This window comes from Lucilia sericata, unplaced genomic scaffold (genome assembly GCF_015586225.1).
Source record: "Lucilia sericata isolate MDLA Ls3-8-SP2 unplaced genomic scaffold, ASM1558622v1 Contig000068F_arrow, whole genome shotgun sequence".
NCBI classification, from domain to species: domain Eukaryota; kingdom Metazoa; phylum Arthropoda; class Insecta; order Diptera; family Calliphoridae; genus Lucilia; species Lucilia sericata.
Window position 1 is genome coordinate 455,471 of NW_023994102.1, and position 20,100 is coordinate 475,570.

The 20,100-nt window shown below is 29.9% G+C and overlaps 1 protein-coding gene across 4 annotated transcripts in view; it reads right to left on the minus strand.

Annotated features, from left to right (window-relative positions):
* The window catches only part of LOC119616357 (lysine-specific demethylase 6A), a 371,577-nt gene that overhangs the window by 102,921 nt on the left and 248,556 nt on the right, over nt 1-20,100 (minus strand). For all 4 annotated transcript variants that reach the window (XM_037972717.1, XM_037972719.1, XM_037972718.1 and 1 more), the window contains one exon: nt 12,092-12,840. In XM_037972717.1, the coding sequence (XP_037828645.1) occupies nt 12,092-12,840 (749 nt within the window). The remainder of the gene's footprint in view (nt 1-12,091; nt 12,841-20,100) is intronic.

Consider the following 20,100-nt stretch of genomic DNA (forward strand, 5'->3'; position numbering starts at 1 on the left):
CTCGGATTTTTGCTTATATCTCCGTTGTTTATGAAAGCATGTCTGATAGAATTATTGAAGATTTGGATACCGAAGATATCTGGGGTCTTCAGAAAACTGAACAGACAGACAGATGGACATGGCTTAATCGACTCCGCTATCTATAAGGATTCAGAATATATATACTTTATGGGGTCGGAAAATTATATTTTGAAAATTACAAACGGAATGACAAACTTATATATACCCTTCTCACGAAAGATGAAGGGTATAAAAATATTTAGGCTTTTACATTATTATATTTAAATTTGAAGAATAAATTAAGTTTTTTTTTTACTATTTTGTAATACAGAACTAGTCCAAGTACAAAATACAATAGACTAATGCTTCTCCTTAAATATTTTTTCAGCCAAAATTTAACGAAATCACATTTTATTTTAGAGTTTTGTGTTTTCGTTGGACAAATTAGGACATTTTTTAAAAGTTTAAAATAATCGAAAAATAGAAAATAAATTTTCGAATATGCATCTGAAAAAATCGTGTGTTTTCTGTCTATTACTTGAAATTTGTTATATTACATTTAAAGGCATTTTTATTAAAAATAAGGTAAAATTAATCTATTCTATTTACTATATAAAAATTTATTTTCAATTAACCTTTTTATAAGAAATAGGCTCAGCAAAACGTTTAAATGAAACGGAAAGGAATTTAATAGATGCGCTGAAAAAAGTCATTTAAATAAAGAGGTTACTCGAATTATAAAGCGTTCTGAGGGAGTCATTAGAAATTACCTTAAAAAGGCAAAAAATTATTGAATAAAAGAAAAAACTAAAGGCAATAGCATATCTTTCCTGTAGAGAAATCAAAGATAAAATTGAACTGCCAGAAACTCTCCGAACCATAGCACGAGTTTTAAATGGAACGTCGTCTTTACATTGGTAAAAGACAAGTGGAAAAAACATATAGGTATTTTATGATTAAAAGAAGTTCAACTTGGACGGTCCGGACTACTATAGTTGCTATTGGCACGATCTAAGCAAACTTGATGTAGTAAGATCGAAGAGAAATTTCGGCTGAGGAAGTCTTATGGTCTCCTACGATTTTAAACTACCAATTTGCTTTATATCTGCAAAAATTTATTCTGAAATGTACACAGAACTTCTAGAAGAGGTTCTCTTAACACAATTAGATGAATATCCTGATAAAAATTATGTATTTCAACAGGATAATGCAGCAATTTATGTGTATAGGCTCAGCAAAGCTTGGTTTTCGGATAAAAATATAAAGGTTCTCGGATGGCCAGCATGCATTATCCTATTGAAAATCGTAGGGGCATTCTTGCATTCAAGGTTTACGAAAAAGGAAGGCAGTTTTCCAGCGTTAATGACCTTAAATATACCATAAAGGAATGTTAACAGGATATTGAAATAAAAGCATTCAAAATTTGGTGGAGTCGATGCCAAACCGGATTTTACGGTAATATAGAATAAAGGCCACATTAATATTATTTTAATATCCTCCACCTTCACAAAAATTGTAAAACTCTAGGTCTTCATTTCGAAACGTAATCCGTTTTGAAAGTTTGAAAATAAACGTGTGTCACTAACTAACTTTTTCATCTTAGTTTTGTTTTTTTTTTTGTCCATAACTTGAAGCTATTTGACAATATTGGTTATTGTACTAACTAAAGACACTTAGGAGATAAAGTTTTTATAAGCTGATCCGTGAGGCATTGCTTTACGTATTAGAACTTAGTTGTTGAAATTTGTCACCAGGTTTTTTTCAATTTTGATTTTTTTACTGTTTTTTTGACTGACGCCCCGTAATACAATACAGAAATATGGAATACATCTCGTTGATGTGCCCTGAATAGTAGATGGGTACAACAGCCAAAAAATTAGAAAACTTGAACGTAATTTTTTAAAAATATCACTTTTTGCACTTATATAGGAAATAACTTGAATTATTGCGTAAATTGAGTTTTTTGTTATTTTGAAATATAAAATCGGAGGAGCATGCAAAAATACTCGAATGCAAAAATTTTATGAACTTTTTAAAAATTTTTCGAAATTCCATTTTTGTATTTTTGTGGTTTTATATATCAAACAACGACTTATGCAAACATTTAATGAATAGAAATAAAGATGATGAAAAACACAATGGATTGGGATCACAAACGTATTTAAAATGTCCTTGTAAGCTAAAGAGATGTCACTTTTATCTAAACACATTTTGCCCAGGCACATCATGGACGATGCTCAAAATACGTCAAAATTATCACCATTAGCAAGTTTTCTTAATACTTTAATGTATAACTGGGTCGCATCAAAAAATTAAAATAATTGTAGGTTTTGTGGGCGGAATAAAATGTACCTAGTTTCAAAAAGCATCACTCTATAAATATTTAATTCCTTTAAATTATAGTTTTTTAATTGCATTCCCTTATAAATAAAGCTTGTAGAATTCAGATATTAACGGGTTCTTCTTAAATTTTACTAATTCGCAATTTTCCAAAAACTAAAACCAACAAGTTAAAAAAATACTGAAATGAAATTTCTTACTGTGTATTTTTAAAATTTTTGAATATAAATCTTATGGTATGTATTTCAAGCGCTGAATTTGAATTATTTTTACAATTTTGTGCAATTTTTTTCAAATATAACAATATATTTAAATAAAATTTTTAAGAATTTTTTTAAATATTTAGGTGAAACCCGCTATAACTTTTGCGCCCCTCGATCAAAATGATTAACGCAAACGGATTCATCACGTGTTAGGGTCTGTTTATATTCACACAAAATATTTTGAATATGCGATCAACAAAATTTTGGATTTTTTTTTCCGACCCTATAAAGTATATATATTCTGGATCCTTATAGAGCAGAGTCGAATAAGCCATGTCCGTCTGTCTGTCGGTCTGTGTGTCAGCTGAAATCAATTTTCAGAAGACCCTAGATATTTTCAGCATAAATCTTCAATAATTCTGTCCGACATGCTTTCGAGAAGTTTCCTATTTAAAATTAGCAGAATCCACTCAAAATAACGGAGATATGAGCATAAATTTTAGACAACCTCTGAAAATTTAATAAAAAAAGAGAATGTTAGTGCATGCTTTGAAAAAAAAACCAACAACAACATTGCTTACCAAAAAAGCGTATGTGTGGTTTTAGGTTGGTTTTTTCGCTTTGCGTATTTTGTTGTTTTATGATTTGTTATGCTAAAGTAACGGTAGAGTTGGAAAATATAAAATAAATTGAAATGTTAAAGAATTATTTTAAACACACTAAGGCGAAGGGTACGTAAGATTTGGCAAAGGCGAATATTGAAGTCTTACTTGTTTTACTTAATTTTATAATGATTTTTTAATTTTTGTTAACATAGTTGTATATGCGTACAAACGAATGGCTAGTGATTTTTTTTTTATTTCGTATTGAAAAAATTGGAAAAAATAATTGCTCAACCGAAACGTACAAAATTTAGGTAGTTCTTGAAAATATATAAAATTATCTCTCTATAGTGTATACACTGCAGCTCCCTTTTGTGAAAAAGATAATCGAGTAATTATATTATCAAAATTTTAAGTGTTAAAATAGTACTAGCACCTATTGGATAGCTGGCCAGACACAGACTTTTTCAGCTTTATCGGTCCAAAACTGCCGGAGTTAGAGGAGATCAAAGTTGAACATTTTGATCATACAGGGTTTTTTTTTTTTCAAATGAGTGTAATTTTTCACCTATTGGTCCTAGCAAAAATTGTCCAAAGGAGTTTAAATAGCTATTTCTTCACTGTTTCCAAAAAGAATTTTTCAAAATACTCCCTTTATACTTTTGTACCCACTGGGTTTGTGCTGATGTTTGTAACACAATAAAATATTCGTCCTATACCCACCTTAAAGTATACCAATCCGTCCGTCCGTCCGGCTTTCTGTCCATGTAAACCTTGTGCGCAAGGTACAGTTCGCATCTTTCAATATAATTGGATGAAATTTGGCATACACGCTTTTTTGACACAAGGACGAAGCATAATGAAAATGTTTAAAATGGGGCCATTATTTCACCTAGCCCCCATACAATAAAACCCCCCGAAAGGGACATTGAGCTCATAATTATGTTAAACATACATACAACTAAGTTTTATATAAGCCTCATTTCACACTAGCTCCTATACAAAGTCCCACTCAGAAAATGACTTGAATGTCCAAAATTCACTTATAAACACTAATATTGCTATTAAATTCAGCCCAAATAAATATTATATAAATATAAATCATTCACAAAATTTTATCGGGATCAGTCCATATTTGCCCCTAACCCCCATAAAAACCCTCTTTCAGAAAATTAGGCAGTAAGAGGTATTATTAAATAATGTAAGATAATAAAGTGATATACGAACATATTCATTCATTGACTTAAACAGTTAAACTACTACTTTTCTTTGTTGGTAAGTTTCGGGCTCCAGAAATATATGGATCTGAACTAGGTAGGTAGGTAATCTAAATTGTTTTTAGCTTCAGCTGCATACTCCGATTAGAATTTTGTGTACTGATGGAGGGAGTTTTCTGGCTGTCCCTACAGCATATTCCTCCAACTTTGCGGCATCAATTTCAAATTTAATTTTAGATATTGTTGTTCTTTCTGGAGACTTGAAAAATTCCTTAGTAGGACGATCACGCTTTTAACTAGGTGCTGGTAGTCCTTTTCCAAGAGATTTTGCTTCTAACTGAATAGTTTCAAGACATTCAAATCATTTTTTATGGTCCTTCAGAATAATTAATTTACTTATTTTTAGTCCAAAGTTTACAATTTTTTATTATTTTTCGTAGGATGACTGTCATCCATATGCATATGAAAATAAGCAAAAACCAGCGATCACAATAATGTTTAATTTAAAGGGGGATTTAAAATCTACAATTTGATATATAATAAGTTGAGGGCAGATAAGGGCCAAATAACTAAAAGTGTGCGTGAAAAATTAGTTTTTAAGAAACCTGTGTTTTGAAAAGGACAAAAAAGTATTATTCAGGGATTTTTTAATGGGCTTAAATTTTTGAAGACTTTTGCAATAACACAAAAAATTTTTTTGATTAAACTTAAGTTTTCTTATATGACTTTGCAACCATATATATGCAATGTGAACATAGGTAAGCGATAAAATTCTACACATACAAGTTTTATGCGAATCTATCCAGCGGGAAAAAATTCTGGAACTTCGAATTGTAGGCCTTTTAAAAGACATATTTACACATTATAAAAGATGCCATACTAATTCCTCATTGCCTTCTCGCAGAAGATATTCCGGAAGCACTTTGCTTCCCCTTCTAAAAAGATTCATGCAAATCAAAAATTGCATTGCAAAACAACATCTAGCAAACAATCACATACATAAAATTCAAACATGATTGGGTTTGTTATTATCTATATACATATATTGTTCCTCTCTATAAAATTTATTTTGCTCTCTTGAAAACAGACGAAGGTAAAAAATGTTCAAATAAAATTTAGTATTTTATAAATATATGGAGTAAAGTAGTTTTTTAATACTTAAAGTACTTAAATGACTCTTTGAAGCTAATAGTTTAGGTTAAAATTAGTATTTTCAAAACATCATCCCTAATAATCCTCTTATTGGCATGCTTCCGAGGGATTTGTAGAATAGGAAATTATATTGAAAATCATAAGAACTTATTCAAAATCATTTATCAACGATTTTTATGTCTAAATTTTTATGAAAATTTGTTTTATAAAACTTTGATTCTAAAAAGCCTTCACCTGAAGATCTTCTAATATGCACTCAACAAACGACCCTCTTATATACTTTCAGTTATTGGTCTTCTTACAAGTCTTCGACGGAAAACCGTCTAATAGGCCTTCTTAAGTAGACCTTCTATCATACCTCTTATAGTAGCGAGAAGGACTTGGCTGCCTCCTTATAATTGTCATATTCCAAATATAAAATTTTAAGGTTTTTCATAAAAATAAAAAAAATTATGCACAACATTATCAAGTATTGTTGTATACTGTTAAACGCTGATTCAAACACCTTTTAAAGGATAAATGTTAAAATTTTAAAAAATATTTAAAAGGGCCTTTTGTAAAAGCTCACGAATATTCAAAATAATTTGGGAACCAACATAAAATAAAAAAAATGATTTTTCAAGTTGGTAAAATTTTCTTCTAAACATGTAAAAACTGTCTAGCACACTAAAATATTTTGGGTAACATCATTTGACATAACAATGATATTTTAAGAAAAACCTTTTGTGAAACTTTTTTGTGAATCGGTCTAATGTGTATGTTGTGTTTTAATTATAGGTATTTAAGATTCAAACAAATACAACATTTTTACTTGTTTTTAATTAAAAGCTGGAAAAATCTTTATATAAAAAATTCTTAAAAATATTCGACCAAAAAAATCGATTATTGGGACCGATTAATCGACTTAAAAATGGAAACTAAAACAGTTGATTGAAAAAAAAAACGAAAATCGATTATTGGCTTTTCATACCATTCACTAGTAGTCTAAATGGATATACCTACATAATTATAATTTTTATGATTTTTGAAAGGAAGAGCTTTACCTGAGTCATCTGCATAGCTGTGAGGGAAGTGGGATGGTGTTTGGGCAACTTCATATTATGAAACATGTGAGCCTAACTTTTTTATATCTAAATGAACTCTAATAATTATAAAGCCATATTTGAAATCACCTTTTCACATCTTTCTAACATCCGTGGACATTTGTACAAGATAATACCCCGGTTCATATCGCTAGGGCCGTAAAAGAATGGATTCGTAGCCAGTGGCATCCATACTCACTTGACCAATTTATTATTCAAAATGTTTGGGATATTCTTCATTGTAAAGTGTATAAAGCTTGGCCCGAAATTTCCTTGCAATTAATTGAGAATCTTTATTACTCTCTCTCTCTCTAGAGAGTAATAAATTCGAATTTTGTTGTTTTTGTCAATATTGTTGTTGTTTTGTAAATACTAACCGATACTAAAAATCGGTTATTAAGTATTGCACTAATTTTTGTCTTTCTAGTGATATATAAGACATCATTTTGCAATTAAAAATTTTAATGGAACTAATTAGTCTATTATTTTTTTGCAAAAAATTTATTTGAATGTTTAAAGCAAGGCATACACGATACAAGGTTGTTTACGAAATGTCAAAGTGTGTAGGGCAAGGCGAATTCAGATAAGGTGGTGGCAGTTCGGCAACAACAAAATTTTCCATGTAATTTGTTTTTGCATTTGGTACGCACTGATGTCAAAAACAATAATTCCGGCGAATTCATTTAATGAAAATATTTTGTGAAATTTTTATATTTTATAAAAAAATTCGCATAAAAATACTTAAATTTGTGAAGATAATATACCCTGAGTGGAATAATGTTTGTTCCAAATGAAAAATTCTACTCCGGCAGATTAATTTTACAAAACTTAAGTTTTTGTCCAAAATTATGTAAAATTAATATTTTTGTGAAAAGAAAACATAAAAATTTAAAACTTTATGGAAAAAGTATATACCGAATGAAAGAATATTTGTTGTGAATGAAAAATTCTACTCCGGCGGAGTAATTTTTAAGATTTACACGTTGTAGTCAGATGTCGCCGGACGGATAAATACCTCATATGGGTTTTGTTATAAAATGCGTTCCGGAACAGAATTTTGTTAGTTAATCACATTATATACACAGTGTAAATATAAAACAATTTATTAATTTTTCTTTTAGATCTCAAAATTTGACCATAATGTAGAAGACTCGGTCGGGTAAATACCTCATGTGTGTTTTTTATATAAAGTGTTCCGGAACAGAATTTTTTTAGTTAATCGCGTTATCTACAAAGTGGAAATATAAAACATAAAACAATATTGTTTAATTTGTTAACATTTAATACAAAAAATATTATTGTTATATTAAGTTGGTACATGCTATATTAATTGGTAGAATTATTCATTAATTATATAAGAAAAATATTCGTTTACAAAATGCTTGGTATTTTCAGATTTTTTACATAAATTATTATATAAATAAATACCAACGAAGTTTTTCTCTATTTTAACGGAAATTTTTAAATATAAAAATGTAAACAATAACAAACTCTGACATCAGTGCGTACCAGTCAAGTGAAAAAAAAATAAATTTGTTTTTTGTTTTAAGTAATGTATATTACTTACTAAAAAATTATAAGAAAATTTTCCATTTTTTTTGTTAAATATGAATTAAATACCCAGAAAGAAATTCATACTAGATTTGAATTGGCAAAAACTAGGGATGCCAATCCCAAAATCCCGGTATTTTTCGGGATTAGTAAATCCCGGGATTTGCAAAATAAATCCCGTAAAAAACCGGTTTTTCGTACCTTTAGGCACTTATAAGTCAGTAACTTAGTTAAATCTGGACCGATTTTAAGTTTCTCCACGGATTTAGAAAGCAGAAGCTGAGGCCTTTATAATGACATATGTATATTTTAAGTTTAAGTAACCTGGAGAGATATGTGTGAATGTCATCAGCAAACATATTTTTTATTTAGCTTTTGTACCGTTGTACAAGTTTGGAGATGTTTTTTGAAAGTATTTTATATAGGAAGCGTACTATTTATTAATTGATTAGAAAACCCTGTCTATTTATGAGAAAAACGCAACTTTGTTTTTTAAAAATCCGTTAGCAGTTGGCGACGTTATTGATCTTTTTCTTAATACAAAATTGTTCATAAACTGATTTTCTGAAGGATGAATAGGGTTAAATATGGACCGATCCTCGAAAAATTTGGTGGAAGGATTTATGTTTATATAAGTTATTTATGCTGAATTTCATCGGGATATTAATATTAAGAGGATAATTATGGAATTGAAGTAATTTTCCGAAGGAGGATTTGTATGGGGACTAGGGTCAAATAAGACCGTATTGTCTAAAGAATCAGCAGTATCACTAAAGATTACAGCAAACTCATTTTTACCGATTTTTGTATTGTTTGGACCTTATTTGACCTTAGTCCCCATGCAAATTCTCCTTAAGAAAGTGACTTTAATTCCATAATTCTCTTAATTACATCAATATCAGCTTAAATAACTTTTATATAAATCTAAATCCTTCCTCTAAATTGTAGGAAGATCGGACCTTATTTAGCTCTATCCCCCATATAAAGCATATTTCGGAAAATCAGTTTTGAAAAAATTTTGTATTTAGATAAAGATCAATAACATCGTGAATTACTAACGAATTTTTAAAAACAAAGTTGCGTTTTACTCATGAATAAACATGGGTTTCTAATCAGTTAATAAATAGTACGGTTTTTTCAAACGGTTAATTTCAAAAAACATCTCCAAACTTGGACAACGGTGCAAAACTAAAATAAACAAGTAAGAAATTATAGTCAGGCGAGGCCGACCATATAATACCCTACACCTGTTACAAAAAATGTGATTTAGTTTTCATAATAAGGCATTTGAGTTGAATTGTACCTTGCCTCAGACATACTTAAGCCATTTATTGTTGAATAAAATTGTGGACATTTAAGTCGAATTTTGAAGGGGGCTTTGAATAGGGGCTATCTATGGTCAAATGAGACCCTATAATTAAAAAATTCATGAGGGTCATCAAGGCTAGTATAGAACTTGGTTTTGCAGCTTTTTGTCGAGATACGAGTATTTTAAACATAATTATGAACTTTAAAGCCCTATTCGTCCGGTTCATTTGTATGGGGGCTATGTGAAATAATGGACCGATGTTAACCATTTCCAAAAGGCTTCGTCTCCGGTAGCTGTTACAAAAAAATGTTACCTTGCCTCAGATATACTTAAGCCATTTATTGTTGAATAAAATTGTGGACATTTAAGTCTAATTTTGAAGGGGGCTTTGAATAGGGGCTATGGTCAAATGAGACCCTATAATTAAAAAATTCATGAGGGTCATAAAGGCTAGTATAGAACTTGGGTTTGCAGCTTTTTGTCGAGATACGAGTATATTTAACTTAATTATGAACTTTAAAGCCCTATTAGTCCGGTTCAGTTGTATGGGGGCTAGGTGAAATAATAGACCGATGTTAACCATTTTCAACAGGCTTCGTCTCCGCTACCATAGAAGATCGTGTGCCAATTGAATTATCTTCAAAATTGCGACCTGTAGTTTGATTACAAGGTTTACAAGCCCTATTCAGAGGTTCAGTTGTATGGGGGCTAGGTGAAATAATGGACCGATCGTAACCATTTTCAATAGGCTTCGTCCCTGGGACAATAGAAGATCATGTACCAAATTTCATTGAATTATCTTCAAAATTTCGACCTGTAGTTTGATTACAAGGTTTACATGGACGGACATAGCTAAATCGACTCAGAAAATGATTCTAAGCCGATTGGTATACTTTAAGGTGGGTATAGGACCAATATTATTGTGTGTTACAAACATCAGCACAAACCCAATATACCCTCCCCACTAAAGTGGTGTAGGGTATAAAAATATGTTTGCGGATGAAATTCACACATATCTCTCCAGGTTACTTAAACGTTATATATGTAATTATAAAGGCCTCAGCTTCTACTTTCTAAATCCGTGGATAAACTTGAAATCGGATTCAGATTCAACTAAGTTAATGACTTATAAGTGCTTAAAGGTACGAAAACCCGGTTTTTTACTATCGGACAAAATAAAGTGCAAAAGTGCTCATGCTACATTATTTCAGCGAAAAATCTGTTAAATGATTATTGATTATGGATTTTTTTAAATTCTTTTTATATATACAATGCTACAACAAAACAATAAAATAAATTTATTCCACCTAAAATTTATCTGTATAACATCTAAAATTAAAGTAAATTCACTTTTTGTCGGACAAAATAAAGTGTAAATTTTATATATCATTATTTAAATTTCTTGTATATTAAATTTTTTTTATCTATTTGGGTTCTGATTTGAATATCTGGATCTACTTAAGCCATTTTTGTAATTGTCTTACCATATTACTCCCCTTGCTTTCCCCCATACGATTATTTTCAGAAGAAGTCCGTTTTTGTTCGCCATTTAAGCAGATTTTTTTTATCAATTGTGGTCAAGGTTATTGAAGGATTGAAGGTATGGGTCAGTTGACTCTTCGTATGTGTCCAATTTTTAACGTTAGGTGTGGGGAACCTAGGTGAAATTTATTCAAAAAGCTCCAGTGAACACTATGTGAGCATATTACAGTCAAATCTTAAGATCAGTGCCTTCGAAATGGACTTGGGCAATTTTATATCTCGGCAAGATAATAAGCTTAAGCACTTGATAAAGTTAAAAAATAACATTACTGTAGGAAAAATCACTGAAAAATTTAAATAAGTTGCTAAGAGCTCCGCCCTAAATGCAATAGATTAGTTTTGGACCACAATTGATCAAAAAATTCCGATGAAATAGTGATCAAAAACGGATTTCTTGTGAAAATAATCATATGGGGAAAGCAAGGGGAATGGAAGGCGATTGCGAATAATAATGGTGAAAAAATTACCAAAATGGCTTAAGTAGATCCAAATATTAAAATCAGAAACAAAATAGATAAAAAATTTTGATATACTAGAAATTTAAATAATGATATATAAAATTTACACTTTATTTTGTCCGACATAAAAGTAAATTTACTTTAATTTTAGATGTTATACAGAAAAATTTTAAGTACAATAATTTAGTTTTATTGCTATTTTTGTAGCATTTTATATTAACTAAATGATTTTGAAAAAAATTTTCATATTCAATAATCATTTAACCGGTTTTTACATTAAAATCCTTATAAGCGTTCGGAAAAATTGGCGAACTTGCAATAATTTGCGTGGCAGTTTTTTTTTTATTTATATTGCTTTTAGGGTAGCAAAGCACACTGGGTATAGCTAGTTTATTATAAAAAAAGAAAAATTTTACAATTAAATTGCAATTATAAGCACACGTTACCACCTTCACTCAAAATTTATTGTTACAAAATAAAATTGAAGAGATTGTTTTCAAAATTGTAACATTTTCGTGCAATATACGCAACTTGATTGTAAGCGAAGTTGTTTAAAGGGTCGCATCATGCCTGCCTGTGTGATAATAATATAATATGATGTAATATAATTGAGTAAATTGCATTTTTGTGATTACCTTCAAACTGTCCTGGAAACTTGAAGCTTGATACTGGGCATATTTCGCAATAGTTGTGTGTGATCTATGAGAAATGCAAGCCCAAACACGTTTGGCTTGTGTTGTGTCCCAATTTTCATCAGGAGGTTGATGTACTTGAGTTCTTACTTCAACACTGTGGTCTGGATTAGCTTCGACTAACGTTTTTGTTGAAAACAGTCCTAAGTCCAATTTTAAAGCGCCAGCAAGACCACGAACAACAGCAATTGGATGTTTTAAGCAAAATTCCTGAAGTTGTGGGCTGAATGCATGTTTTTTATTCTCCAGATGTACAGATGGTGTTGGAGGTAATAATTGTTCTCGGGTAAGACGTTGTGGTGGACAGTCTGGTGGAGAAGGGAGAGGAGCATTTATATTAAGAATTGAACACTTAGGCGGTGGATCATCAAGTGATAAATTTTTTACAGATGTCAGTATTTGGTTTGAATCCATTTGAATATGAAATTCAGAATCTTCAAAGCATTCATCGTCAACATTTACTTCATTTGCTGTAACTTCTGAAGCATAACTTGCACGTTTTGTTGAAAGCGTTTCATTATCACTACCCAGTTTATTTGCAGTATTTGTAAACGTTAAAATTCTATTAGTATCTCGATCATCATCTCTGCTAATAATATTTTCGTTTCTTAGAGATTTTAAAATATCATCTGTAAAGGTCGAAGCTATATCTTTCTCAGATAATATATCCTGAAGTTCTTGATCGCTGACACCTAAAAAAATACATATATGCATATTACTGTTTATTATATTTTATAACTAGATGCATGCATCTAGTAAAAAAAATATGTATATTAAGGCTCCTTATTAGATTTTAAGAGAATCTAACTGGTCCGTCTGTGGGTCAAGGCCGCGTCAATAAATCCGTGACTGATCGAGTAACAGAGATCATGTTAATTGTCAATTGACTACCAACAACAGCTGCGTCATTTAGTTTGTGTTTGACAGGCATTGATTACAGACTTGAGGATGAAATAAAAAAATGTTTTTTGTTAAAGAAAAATAAACAATCACTCAAACATAGGCTAAGCTAGACCATCCATTTCAATGATAAAATGTGGTTTAAGAAAGTTTTGGATCTACAAGTATAAAGATATCGAACATTATTTTTAAGGTATGTACACCTCAAACTGTTGAAAATTCACGATACGATGTTAGTCACTCAAAGATTGAAATTACTAGAGATTGTAAGATGAGTGCCGTATTTGCTCACAACCATGAACACTCTCATGTGAAATTTCCATGGAAAAAATCCATTATTTAGGTGACTAATTTATGTTTCCCAACCGGAATAAAAGGCTCGGCGGAAATTTTTGATTTGACTCCAACGAAGAAATCTCGAAAAAATATATATTTTGATGACAAATAAATCGATAAATCTTATTTTTTGAAAGGGTATAGACCTCGAAGGCTGAATGAAACACCGGTTTGTGCATAAAAAATAATTTTAGTTGTAAACTAACTCCAACTCTTTCGAAAGAGAATGTTACTACAGACCATCAACTTGATGTCATAAATATGATGGTAAAAATGATCCGAAATCATGTCTTAATTGCACGAAATATTGGAGGTTAAAGGTCAAAATAAACAATTTTTTAGATATGTATATTTGCCTTCTAATGCATCCTATGGATTTAGAAGTCATTACAAAATTTGTGGATAATCAAATTTACAGCATTTTTGTTAAAGATAATTTTTTCATATAATCAGCATTATAGTAATTTTTCGTTCATTTGAGATGTTTTTCTAATCTCAATATATTTTGTACTACAAACGTCATCGTGAAAATTTAGTAATGAAAGCATATAATTATTTAATTAAATTTTTCGTATCTAAGATGATTTATAACCCATAGTGCGATCATTTGTAACCTAAATTTTTTACATCGCAATGACAATAATAATTTGCCTATTTAAAAAAAGTAAATAAGAAAAACAAAATATCCCTTTTAAAATATTCCAGGATAAGACATTTTCAATTTTTTGGCCCTTTTGCCAGGACGTCATGTAATTTTTATGAAATGTAAATAACGAATAATCGAAGTCCTGTCGAACGAAACCTCATTTGTTAAAATCGGATAACGGGTTCCAAAGTTATTCAGTCTTCAAAGTTTTGCAAAACTACCCGACATACACATGTTTAGAGACCCATAAAGTATGAACCGTATAAGTTATGGATCCAATTTATACGTCATATAAACCACATTTAAGAGTAGAATTTATGCCGTGTGTTTTAAAATAAGTAAGTCTATAAAATGAAATTTTTTATAAATATTTATGTTTTTTTGCTATTTTTAAAGTGAAAATGTACAATTGGGCCACTGATGGCCTCTAAGCGACCATATGCCAAAGATACTCTGAAATCTTCTCAGTAACACCAAAATTAAAATGTTTGCCTATTTTGTCTATGGTATGAAAATATTTATATAATTATTGAATGCGAAATGAATTGATTTAAGTAATAAGTGAAATAGTAGAAATTAGTAAAATAATGACTGGACGTGCTATTGATTGATGCATTATTGGTCTTACATTCCAGTAATTAAGTTTTGCAAGAATATTAGACGGAATCTGTTTGAACGGAAAAATTCCTGATAAGAAGAGTAACTCTGATTAGGGTTTGGTATCACTTGAAAGGTTTTTAAAGCCTAGTACACCACATATTATCATGTTGGCGATTTTTAGTGACAAAATATAGGAAATAAAACTGATCTTCGTATAATTCCCTAACCCTATGTAACTGTAAAAAGAACTTTCTCTAAAAAATTAAAAAATCTTCCAGAAGATGCATTAAATTTGGTCTTTTGCGAAAGTAATTACGATATGCAGTTAATCAACTAAGTTTTTTGCCTACCTTTTTTTAAGAGAATTTAGTTTTTTGTTCATAAATAAAATTTGAAAACACAGGTAAAAAGTAAAGTTGTAGCAGTTTTTATTTAGCTTTTTTTTATAATTGCCATAGGAAATGAGTTCTTTTACACATTTTAATACATTTATAGTCCTGTCAAATCCAGGTTAACGCGAAAAAGAATGTAATAAAAATATGTAAATAAAATTTTGAAAAATTTAGTTTTGAAAATTTTGCAAAAAAATAGCATTAAGTGCAACTTTTTCTTATTTTACTTCGTATCTAGAGGACTTACTCTATCCATCGATACCCATAATTTATACATTTAAACATTGTAGTTGTGGCCTCCGGTAGGTTAGTGGTTAGTGTTCTAGTCTGGTAGATCGGAGGTGGTGGGTTCGATTCCCACCTGAGGCACTGGTTAAGGAGCGCACAACAGGCCCGATAGAGGCCTAGGTGTATTTCTTCGGATTTGATGTATATATATCTTCCTCCCAAACTAACTATCTAACTAAACATTGTTGTTTCGATCGGGGAGACCCCACTGTGTAATGTGTTTAAAAAAAGATTAATTTTATGAAATTTCAATTTATTTAATTTTTCCCAATCCTATCATTACTTCACAAAAAAAAAAACAAACATAATATGTACACAAAACAATAAAACCAACACACATCCAAACATACGTTTTTCTCCAATACGCAAAGTTATATTTTTATTATCAAAGCATGCAAAAAATTTTATGTTTTTGGTGAAATTTTCAGAGGTTTTCTTGGATTTTTGTTCATACCTCCGTTATTTATGCACTTTCTCACGAAGGTGAAGGGTATAAAATAAATAGGACACAAAATTAAAACAGTCTTTTTTGGTCGATTAATTTTGGAATTACCCTATTGTAAAGTATTGCAAAAAGCGACAAATTTGACAAAAAAGTAACATATTTATTTATTAAAAACAATTATGAAATTTATTATTCTCAACTTTTTTCTGGATATTTTGGTTATTTGACTTCTCATTTAAGGTGAAGTTAAATAGGTGCAAAATTTAGATCACAAAAGTAATTGGCTTAATGATATTAACAAAATTTAAGAAAATTTTACCTGTGTGAATCAGAGATGTGCATGAGATGATTCACTATTGATTCCTATTCGTATTATCTTTGCTTTTGTTTTGCTTCTAATCATCAGCTTATCTTAATAACATTGCTTGCATTGTTTGTTCTCTTACAATTGATTGTCATTTACTCAATCACTTTTAAAGTGCCGTTAGCAATAACAAATCAAAAACAATAATTGTTGTCTTATTTTTATGTAAAGTATTCAAATGATTCGTAAAAGTTCAATGAAAAAGTGAGTACATTTTACAAAAGCAGTGTTTTTTTTATTTGAATAAATTTTCGTACGAGGTTTAAAAACATTATTTTGTGTGTTTTAAGATATAATGAATTTGGAAATAATAAAATGTATTGAAAATGGTGTTTTTCGTCTTTCAAAAAAAGCGCATAGCAGAAGCAAAATTTGGGAAATTTTTTGTCTAATTGAAAAAGAAGATGGTAAAATTATTGATGGACTGGTAATATGTGAGAAGTGTAATCGCATACTAAAATATAATGGAAAGCAGACGTCTAATCTCATCCGCCACAATTGTTATGTTGCACGAAGCCGCAACGTTGCGTTAAAACAAGTTAACAGTGCAGATAAGGAAAATTATTTGTTAGCGTGTTCGCAATGGGTTGTAGAGGACTGTCGCCCATTTTCAATTGTAGACGGCAAAGGTTTTAAAAAAATGGTACAATCGCTTCTCAATATTGGGACAAAATATGGAAATCACATAGACATAGCCGACATGGTGCCCAATTCCAGAACCATATCACGCCGAATAAGTGACATTGCAGATGACAAAAGATCTAAAATAAATGAGGAATTGCAAATGGCAATAACGAGCGGAACTGCATCCATTACTACAGATCTCTGGACTGACAATTTTGTAAAAGACAATTTTTATGTGCAACATTTCATTTTATAAAAGATTTAAAGTTAAAAGAAATTGTTTTAGGTGTCAAATCAATGGATTTCGAGAGAAGCACAGCAAATAATGTGCTAACAAAATTAAATTCCATTTTGAAGGACTTCGAAGTAAATAGCATGGAAAATATAACGTTTGTTACTGATAGGGGATCAAACATTGTAAAGGCTCTTAAAGGTCAAAATCGGATAAACTGCGCAAATCACTTGTTGAATAACGTTTTGGATACGGTATTTAACAGCACAATTGAACTAACGCCATTTTTTGAGGCTTGTAAAAAGTTGGTCAAGTATTTTAAAAAGACCTCTTTGCAACATATACTATCAACTTCTCTTAAAAACCCGGTGGAATTCACATCTAAATTTATTTCAATCAATTTCAAATAATTATTTTAAAATTCAAGAAATTCTTGCTTCAATTAATGAAATGCAGAGAATTTCTGATATCAATTTAGCCCTTCTTAATGCACTTGTTGCCATTTTTGAAAAATTTGATATTATAAGTAAAAAATTACAAGGTGTAAATTACGTCACAATTAACTACGTTTATTTAACCATCAATACCCTTAAAACTATTTGCGAAGCAAGCGATTCGGACATCGAAATAATAAAGACATTAAAAATAAATATTTTAAGAGAAATGGAAACTAAGTACGTTGCTAATTTAACTATACTTCATTATGCGGCATGTTTTCTGTATCCACCAACCAATTCCTGCCTAGATGAAAGACAACTAAATGAAGTCAAAGATTTTTGTGTTTCCGAATTAATGAAATGTGTTCCGTCGTCTGAAAGTTCAGTCAGTTCTTTAAATTTTAATGAACCACCAAAAGATTTCCAACTATTTTTCTCAACTTTTATGAACTCAATTAATCCGTCCATGGCAGAAAGTATATCAGATGAAGTAAATCGTTACAGTTATCTTAAAATAAACTTTGATGTTAATTTTGATGTGTTGCAATGGTGGGAAAGTCATAGTTCAGAGTATCCTCGATTATACTAGTTTGCCCAAAAAATACTGGCGATACCTGCAAGCAGTGCCGCATCTGAACGAGTTTTTTCTGCAGCAGGTAACATAATAACTGAAAAGCGTAACCGTATTGGCCCAAAAACTGTGAATAATTTACTTTTTTTGAATTCACTTTGTAAATATGAATAATAACATTATTGCCATTTATAATTTATTTAAAAAAAAATAGTTTTAGGATTGAACTGAATTGCATTAACTTTTTTATTTCACAACCTTTTAAATATAGTTAAAATATGCTCAATAAATTTTTTGTAAGATAATACTATGTAATACCTATAATACATTAATAAATGAAATACAAATATGTTTATTTCTAACGAATATAACATTTAGTTTTATATATTATATCTTAATTTCAGAAAATAACTTTATTTTAAATCTATTTTTTATATAAAAATATAACATTATAATTTTGAATAATATTATATCTTTATAAAGCGTTGGGGAATTGACCTGTCCATAAATGACCTATTTTGTTACACACTGTAATAAAGTTAGTTATATTTTTCTTTTACTTCTTTTTCATATTGAATTTTGTTTGCTACTTGAAGTTATGTATTTTCGTTTTGAATTCATTGCATCTTATACCTTCAATAAGACTAGATCATAATTAATGAATCAAAAAGAAACAATAAGTGAACAAAAAACATTAAAAATATAAAGAAACCAAAAGTGTATTAACAAAAACAGAAAATTAAACATTGTAAAATAAAAACAAACACAAAGTGAATTAAAAGCATAAATAAACATTATAAAACCAAAAATCTTATGAACCGTGTTTTTTTCTTTTTTGGAAAAGTTCAACCATAATCAATGGTCCTAAACGAACCGGATAACAAAGACTTAACAAGTGTTAGAAAAAAAAGTAATCCTTTAATAAAAAAATTAAATTAAAAAATTTTATAAAAGTAAAACAACAAAAAAGTGACCCTATACAAAAAAATTAATAAATAAATTAACGGCACTAGAGTTAACGGTCCAAGCAGATTGGAAATAAAGTTGTGTGGCGACATAGAAGATTTTGTTCTTGGTTTGTACAAGCAGTCTTCAACTAAGTAAATACATAAAATAAAAATTACTTACTACAACAACACAAGATAAATACATTACTCTGAAAGTCAAAGAGAATTGCCGTTTTTTCTTGTATGTAATACATAAACAATTTTGCTGTTCATATTTTAACAATTGAAGATAGAGTTGCTATTTAAACATAGTTTTTAAACATTTTTGAGGAAAATTAATTCAACATAATAGACTCAGTTTTTTTCCACACGTCTCATTTAATCGCTAGCAGGCATATTTTGACCCAAATTAAATTAAAAATTTTGTCACCTAAAATAAATAAACTATTTATAAAAGATGTCTCCTAAAAATTTGGTTAACTGCACAAATGACCTAATTGAATTTGAATATACGTATGCCGGGTCTCGTGGGGAAGATAACGTTCATGCATTGGAAATTCTTCGCGTAGAATTAAACTCACTTTGGACCCAAGTAAAGAGGTGTAGGGACGTTGAAGTAGAGGGTGATAAACCAGTTGATAAAAATATAAAATTCGTCTTTCGTCAATAAATGCGGAAATCATAGCCCTGTTTGGACCCAACGTGGAAAAACTGAACGTCAGTCAACTGTACCAACAGAAAATGATACTTCATTCATAAGGTTGCCACTAGGGAGATCGATTATTCGACTTTTTTCAAAAACCGGTTTTCGGTATTACCGGAAAATGGCATTTTCAAAAAACCGGGTTTTGGTTTATCATTTTTGTTAAAACCGGTTAACCGGTTTTATTCAAAAGAAATAAAAGTAATAAAATATGCGTTTTTTATATAACATGAATTCCAGGAACACAGAAAAACTTAAACATCGCTAATTATCTTCATAGACAAATTGTTCTACCCGTTTTAATTTTTTTTTAAGTGCACAAGTCGATTGCACCTTCGAACCTTTTTATGCGTAATATTAAAAATATATTTTTGTCACGGGCATTACATCTATTTTTTCGAATTTTTTAAACGTTCTAAATTAAAAATTTTTTTAAATTTATTAATATTTTATGCATTTAACAGAAT